General features: G+C 37.1%; 1 protein-coding gene across 1 annotated transcript; it reads right to left on the bottom strand.

Moving 5' to 3' along the window:
- Window positions 1-1,414: 1,414 nt before the first annotated feature.
- Window positions 1,415-2,466, bottom strand: LOC133202408 (D-aminoacyl-tRNA deacylase 2-like). Its single transcript, XM_061338229.1, has 3 exons — window positions 2,317-2,466; window positions 2,062-2,131; window positions 1,415-1,837 (listed from the first exon to the last, which is right to left on the bottom strand). Exons 1-3 carry the CDS (start codon window positions 2,419-2,421, stop codon window positions 1,518-1,520), a joined length of 495 nt encoding a protein of 164 aa, XP_061194213.1. The 5' UTR covers window positions 2,422-2,466; the 3' UTR covers window positions 1,415-1,517.
- Between the last annotated feature and the right edge of the window lie 5,955 nt (window positions 2,467-8,421).

The following is an 8,421-nucleotide window of genomic DNA, read 5'->3' as shown; positions in this document are numbered from 1 at the left end:
CACGGCCCTAGCTAGGCCCAAAAATAAAAGCCAATGACTATCAAAGATCCTACAACTAACTTAACCAATCAGAACACAACTACCAACAGTACTACGGAAGGACTACCAACATGGATGACACTTCCTGTTTAAAAAGTAAAACATGTGCCATGATGTGGAATGTCAACACATGTCCTAACTTATAAAAGACAAATAATAAAGGGGTTTTACGTAAGTAACAACTGAAAACATAAAGAAAATAGAATTAACAGACTGAAATACCAGCAAATACTTCTAAAATATAATTTACGAAACCAGGGCTATAAAATAAAAATCTAAACCACTACACAAGTATCAGGTAGTAAAACTGCTACTCAGATATCTAGACATTTTACAAAGTAAATAAGTAAAAAAAAATATCTTATTTTGTTTTCATGTGTCACAAATTTTGTTTACCCTTAGTCCTAACTTTGCGTTTTACAAAACTATCGATTTGTATTAATTATATTGAAAAAAAACTGCCCTGTTTCGATTATTTTATTTAGAAGAGATTGCAAATAAAATGCAAGGCATAAGTTTATTTATCTATACCAGTATTTCAAAAGATAGAATAATCACATGCATTTATAGAAATTAGAATTTTCATATAAAATCATAATAGCTATTATTTAATATGAACATCGAGAAATGAAAACCATTCCAGTAACCGGGTCCTCGATCGGAAAAGTAAGCTACAGTAATTCTTTACTCTCTGGTTTTGTTTTCCCCTTATATTGCTGCAATTAAAAAAATATTAATTACCATTACTCAGCAGCCGTGTTGCTTCAGTTGATTCGATACGCCAGAACATGCTCTATGTATGAACAATTTCTAAAATGAGGTAAGTTATTGACAAACAAGTTGATGAAACAAGAATATCAGCAGTCTCGTTTAAAGTCATCATTTCGTAAGTTCTATGGTCGATACAATGACCTTGCATTTGTCAGCAAATACATTCCATCATTAAGTCAAATGCTGACTGACTTTTTTCATTCCAATTGTAAGGCCATTATTTACACACTGAATTGTCAACAGATTTTTCCGTTATTTCCTGATCTTGACAAGGAGCACATGGCAGGTGTGACTAGTCAGCAGGGGAAGCTTACTCCTCCATGGCACCTGATCCCACCTCTGATGTAGTAGAGTTCCGTGTTTGCTCTGCTCCTATTTTGTAATATTAATGGACTTTCGAGCTCGAATATTGTTTGTTATCTCCACATAATTCATTCCACTAACCGGGTAATCGATCGGAAAAATAAGTGAGTAACTACAATGTACATGTAATTGGTTATTAAATTTGTTCAATTTGACAACAGCAACTCTTTATTCTCTGTTTTTGTTTTTCCCCTTGAATTGCTGCACTTAAAAAATATTTATTATTATTTACCCTATGAACTCAGCAGCCATGTTGCTTTATTATTCCAAAATGTGACAACTGTACAACAAAATATGAATAATAAATTAATGATGAATATGAATTGAGTTGTACAGGTATATCATCAGAACTCTATAAGGTGTGTAAATGGTCCATTTGTTTCTGTGGAGAACACTTGTCTGTTGCCATATGTCCCTGCCCTCACATTACACTGCTTTGCTTTATCGTGACCTTGAACTGTCCGTGTACAAAGGTCAACAAAAGCCCTGTACAGTTTCTCTCCTTCCTCCTTGTGAATATTCCTATGGTACTGCATGACCTTGCCCTTCAGATTTCCTCCCAAGGTCGCCTGGGGTATAATTAGAACATCACCAGGAAGGTCAAGTACAGAGACCAGTTTTCCACCGTCCACAGAACTTAATTTGGTGTTTAATGCGGCCTTAGCTGGAATATAAATCCAAGACGTTTGTATATAATGATAAGAGATTTTCTACAGTGGTATTACAGTTTACTAATTTGTGTTATAGAAGCCTAGACAGCTTGGTCAGTGTCGCAATATTTTAATATCACAGCATGTTTGTATATGCAATATATATATATATATATATATATATATATATATATATATATATATATATATATATATATATATATATATATATATCTACCCATCTTTTCAACTGTATCTGTGTTGGCCCCTTGTAGAAAACAGACGTAAACTATCACTCCTCTGGATATCTATTAAAAAGAAAGTAAGAATAGATACTTTGATCTTACGAATGGAATATTTTTCAGGAAATATTTTAAAATAAATGCTTAACTAATAGTAATACTTTCTAACACGACGAAATGACGCAACATTTATTTCACAATGCTGTAACACATCACAAAGTCGGTTCATTAAAAAAGGATGCGTATCTTACGTGTACATATTTCGCCTCCTCATCTTCTATCGCTGGCTGAACCATCAATTTGGCCGACAAGCATTGTTGAAGTACAATTCTCGCATTCGGCTGTTGACTTGTCATTTCGGGCAAACAGAAACCGAAAGTAGGAATTTCGATGCCGCTTATATCATGTAATCGTATGGCTATCATTTAGTTCAGACATAGAATAACGCTTAAAAAAAACGGATGCTGTTAAGTTTTTACCAAGTTTCTGTGACTTTTAAGCAGTTAAAACTACTGTTATCGATTGAAATATTGGCATTGCATCATTTAATGTTATAAGCGAGTTTGTTTACTTTGGCAAGCATGGTTTCGTAAGACTTGAAATGTCACATCACAATAGAACGAAACAACCGGCGGAGGACGATGATGATGATGATCCCCTGGACAAAATAATAAAGAAATCGGGATGCGCGGATCTTCATTACAAAGTCCAGGTAAAAAGGCCCAGTGAGTGAAGGTATTACATCAGTTATACGTGTTCGTGCAAGAACTGAAAAAAGTGCTGAGGACATGTAAACGAAGAATGCTAGAAATCGTTTCCACGATATTTATAGATATTTCACAGTGCGTTAAGAATTAAGCCTGAAAGAGAGAGAGGGGGGGGGGCAGAGGTGCATTGTCCACACCGGTACAGGGGCTGAGGTGCAGTTAGAGTAATCTCGGTGGAAATTCGGCTGGGCTAGATATTTGACCAAATATCTAGCCCAGCCGAATCTCCACCGAGATTACAGTTAGAGTATTTTACCTGAGTCTCAAGACAGTCCTTCAGCAGCATTATTTTAGTCAGCAGAACATTTATATACCTAATAACATGAATAGATATGACCCTGGTAGGTGCATCAGAATCCCTCCTTAGTTTGTCAACAATCTCATTTTCCCATATAGTCCTCCTCTCCCTCCACCCAAACGTTAGAGTCCATGCACTCCTGTACATCAATTCTCTTCTAAGCATCATTATCACTGGTATCACTTTCTATTTATTATAATTGCAAAAGAGATCAATCTGCAGAAAAAAATGTTGTAGAGAAAAGAGCAGAAAGAGACAAGGAGTGAGAAGGATTCAGGAAAGAAAGTTCCTTGTGGAGTGTATAATTAAATTCTGATGTATCTCTTTTAGGTCTGCATGGCCGAGAAGCAGGACTGGAGACAATGCCAGACAGAGGTGAAAGAATTCAGGGATTGTATAGAAAAGAACATGAAACAAAAGAATAAAACCTGACCTGTGTGATGATCAGAGGTGTACTGGTGAAGAACTCGCTTACAATCAATGTATGCACTGCTAGATGAAATATGTGAATGATTTACAGATTATTGGAATTTGAATACATGGAATGACTTTTGTCAGAGAATTAGAATTGCAAGTAAATCATTTGTCTGATCATGCTGATCTGTGATTTATATTTTTAGTTCAAATGGCCATAGAACCTATGACCTACAGTTCAACTTTAGTATCTCAACAGGGTTGTGCCTAAGACCTGGGGCAGGGGAATTTCCCCGCCTATAATGACATAATGCCCAGGTTATGCTGGTATTCCCCCTCATCCCCCTATTAACACCAATATCTTGAATACCATGAATATGTCGAAGTGAGTTGGAAGTCCCAGCCACTTTTAAGGTCACCTGAGTCACTCAGGTGACCTATTGCTATCTGTTTTTGTCTGTCGTCGTTCGTCGTACGTCGTTCGTCGTCAATCGGTCGTAAACTTTTGAACATTTTTCGCTTCTTCTCTGGAACCACTGAACCAATTTCAACCAATTTTAGCATATAGTATCTATGGGTGAAGGGGAGTAAAAATTGTGAAATTTATGGCCCCTGCCCCCCCTTGGGCCTGAGGGGTGGGGCTAAAACCATCAAAATTAATGCAATCTTTAAAAATCTTCTTCTTTACTCCTGGACATCAAGCAGTCAAACTGTTGGCATGATTGTAATAAGCATTGAGCCCTCTACCAAAATTGTGAAATTCATGGCCCCAGGGTCAGGGGTTCTGGTGCTAGGGCAGGGCTCTAATGATTATATAGTGAAAATGCATTAATTCTTTAAAAATCTTCTCCTCTGCTCCTGGGTATTCAGCCGATGAATTAAGTACATAGTTATGATGAGCAAGAGTGCCTCTTCCAAAATTGTGAATTTCATAGCCCCTGGGTCAGGGGTTCTGGTGTTAAGGCGGGGCTCTAATGAATATATAGAGAAAATGCATTAATTCTTTGAAAATCTTCTCCTCTGCTCCTGGGTATTAAGCCAATGAATTAAGTACATAGTTATGATGAGCAAGAGTGCCTCTTCCAAAATTGTGAATTTTATAGCCCCAGGGTCAGGGGTTCTGGTGTTAGGGCAGGGCTCTAATGATTATATAGTGAAAATGCATTAATTCTTTGAAAATCTTCTCCTCTGCTCCTGGGTATTAAGCCGATGAATTAAGTACTTAGTTATGATGAGCAAGAGTGTCTCTTCCGAAATTGTGAATTTCATGGCCCCTCTTGATGAGGGGTTCCATGTTGAGGGGGGGGGGGGCTTTTTTTTCTATATACTGAAAATAAATTAATGCTTTGAAAATCTTCTCTGCTCCTGGGTATTGAGCTAATGAACTATGTACATAGTTATGATGAGCAAGAGTGCCTCATCCAAAATTGTAAATTTCATGGCCCCTTGGTCAGGGGTTCCATGTTGGGGGGGGGGGGCTTATTTATTATATACTAAAATAAATTAATGCTTTGAAAATCTTCTCCTCTGCCCCTTGGTATTAATTAAACAAACTAAATACATAGTTATGATGAGAAAGGATGCCTCTTCCAAAATTTTGAATTTCATGGCCCCTGGGTCAGGTGTTCTTGAGGTTGGGTGGGGTTCTATTGATTAATTAGCAAAATGCATTAATGCTTTGAAAAACTTCTCCTCTGCCCCTGAGTACTAAGCAAACAAGCTAAATGCAATAATATCAATGTAAATACATGTAGTAAATTTAATTATAAGAAATTGTGCCTTTTCTTTGTTTGTGGGTATCTAGGAGGCAGAGTACACAATTGTGATGTGAAGCAAATGAGAGTTACTCCCCTTTGCTAAATATTGTTAATCAAGAAATCCTTGTATATAATTTAATTAACAGGTTATTTGATTGAATGAGAATACAAGAAAGAATGTTATATATATATAGAAACAAAATAAAAATGAATGTTTGATTTAAATGAGCAAAGCATGCTCAAAGTCAGATTCTTGCCTGGAAAGCAGTATAAAAGATTGACATAGAGATTATTTATATACTTAGCAAAAGTTGTATACACTGTGGTGATCTAAGTTAGTGTCATTTGTAGAGGAGTTGTGGTTGACAGGAGACTGGATGTTGTTTTATACTTAAAGCTGAACACGCTTCGTAAAAGCAATCTGTCCGCCATATTCGATAGGACTTTCGCTATATCTGAGAGCCCCTATATATAGAGCCGCTCACTTGGTCACTGTTTAGTGTTATCAATTGTCACCGGTGTAGACGGACATATGCTATACAGCACTTAGTAGCGACGAAAATGACTGTGTGCTTCTTCTAATGCAGGAGAGTAAGATATCAAAGAGATTTACAACAGTTGCACAGGTCAGTGCAGTCTACAAACAAACACAAATATACGTAACTGCAATAAAATGTAAACAAAAGTAATGCAAGATAACCAGCACGAACACGGGTCGCCATTCCACGCTGATACCCGTGACAAAAAAGCAGTCAGGTGTAACGAATGCGAAAAGTATACCTTGGTGCTGATATCTTAGATAGTAATATCGTAAATGGCGTATGCCTATTTACGAGTCGTGTTCAGCTTTAATCAAAGTGAACAAAGAATCACAGAGAGCCAGAGTGACTTATTGTAATTAGTGACAAGTGGAAAATAGCCATATTGTATATACCCAAGTCTGTGTGTACTGAATTGTAGCACTAGGCAAGTGACAAATATTGAATACCTTACACAATAGGCAAGTGTTCTTTGTATTTGTATATTTTGCATTCATTATCATCCCTGTAAGACTTGGGAAAACCAAGTATGATCCAAAGGAGATCAATCGGGTCTAGCGCATTACAATATGCAAGGGTATTTTTACCAGATTTTTAGCTCACTTCGACGAAGCCGAGATGAGCTCATGCTATACCCCTGACGTTGGCGTCCCGGTTAAAGTTTTAGGAGCAAGTCCACTCCCAAGTAACTATAAGCCCTACCTGAACCAAACTTGCATGGATGATGCATCTAGGGATGGACACTACCACACTTGCTTCGGATGCTGGATCTGACCTAGATTTTCCAGATGAGTGACCAGGTTAAAGTTTTTGGAGCAGGTCATTTTCCAAGTAACTATAAGTGCTACTTAAACCAAACTTGCATGGATATTGATCTTGGGATGTACACTAACTAGAAAAAAATATGATGTGAGATTTGCCTTACTTATAGATAACATTTGTCGAGGTGAGCTTCGTTATCTTTGATTACCTATGTTTGAAATTCTTGGGCAACATTGCTTCGTCTATCAGTTAATTTTGTTCTATACTTCCATGGATCCTTTAGTGTTGTATTATACTCAGGTGACCGTTAAGGCCCTTGGGCCTCTTGTTCAATACATATTTTAACCTCGATATCTGGAAACCTTGGATATCTCTCGTTTTCTTTTGGTCCCATCAAGTTTGAGATAAGGAGGTTTGACTGTACTGCATTGGTAAAATAAGAACCAATCTATCATATGTTTGTCAGTAAATTTTGTTGTTAATCAGACTATTCGCACATATTTTCTTCACACTTTAGTATTTAAGCCAGTAGAGCTACAGTTGTGACAGAGACAGGGAGAACATGAATGTTGACTTCGTGCACAGTGTGGTAGTGACCTACATATGCATAATATATTTAAACTTCATTATCTCAGATTTAAGACCGTCTCCCAAAAATTGTCTGTCTGTATTCTCCTGACTGACTAAAATTAGCCCAACTAATGAAACTTCTTCAAAGCCTCCAGGAAACAATTTTAAAAAAAGAATTCAATTCCAGAATTTTCCATGATGATCCCTTCGACGACGTAATTTTTTTTAAATACATGTACCTTCAGTTCTTGATCATCATAACCATGCACTTTCACTATATAATCAATTATAAAGCCCTGCCCTAACATCAGAACTCCGGACTCGGGGTTATTGAGCAGTGAGGGATCTTTATCCTGCCAATGCCTGCCATGACTTGGGGCCTTGGTTTTAGGATCTCATCTGAAAGATCAGCAACTTTCCCTTCAAGAGCGCTTGGTGAAGGAACAGTTGCTAGATATTTTTCATCGACTTAGATCAGTCGTGGCTAGGGTTTGAACCCAAGACCTTCCAATCACAGAGCAAAAGTTCTACTGACTGAGCTACCATGACGGTAAGGTCAAGAGATAAAAAAAAATATTGATAACCCAAGAAAGATCTCGTCACAAGGAATACTCATATGATGTATAAAAGCCCTAGCACCAACTGTTCAAAAGTTATGGCCAAGGTTAAAATTTTTCAAAAGTAGGTCAAACTCCAAGGTTAAGGTCAAAGAGTCAAAATTAATGGTGCCCAAGGAAGGTCTTGTCACAAGGAATACACATATTTAATATGAAAGCCTAAGCTCCAACCATTCAAAACTTAAAATTATGGCCAAAGTTAAAGTTTTTTAAAAGTGGGTGAAAACACCCACGGTAAAGGTAAAAAATATATGTACCGTAGGAAAGGTTTTATCACAAAGAATACATGTGAAGTATTAAAGCCCTAGATTCAACCATTAAAAAGTTATGGCCAAAGTTAAAGTTTGGTTAAATTTTGCAAAAATGGGTCAAATGCCAAGGTCAAGAGGTCGAATGTGTCGGTACATAAAGAGAGGTCTCATCACAAGGAATGCACATGTGAAATATGAAAGACATAGCTCCAACTAATCAAAAGTTATAGTTTTTACAGACAGACAGACGGACGGAGAGAGCAAAAACTATATGCCCCCGAAACTTCAATTACAGAGACATTAAAATGTAATTATTTTACTTACTCACTTTAATATAAAATCCAGGAGTTGTAAGGTTCAAGTCACGCTTGAGATTTTGCC

This window comes from Saccostrea echinata, unplaced genomic scaffold, assembly GCF_033153115.1.
Source record: "Saccostrea echinata isolate AGI-Se365-2 ecotype Australia unplaced genomic scaffold, CSIRO_AGI_Sech_v1 ptg000002l, whole genome shotgun sequence".
NCBI classification, from domain to species: Eukaryota; Metazoa; Mollusca; class Bivalvia; order Ostreida; family Ostreidae; genus Saccostrea; species Saccostrea echinata.
This window is presented reverse-complemented; position numbering and strand designations above follow the sequence as displayed.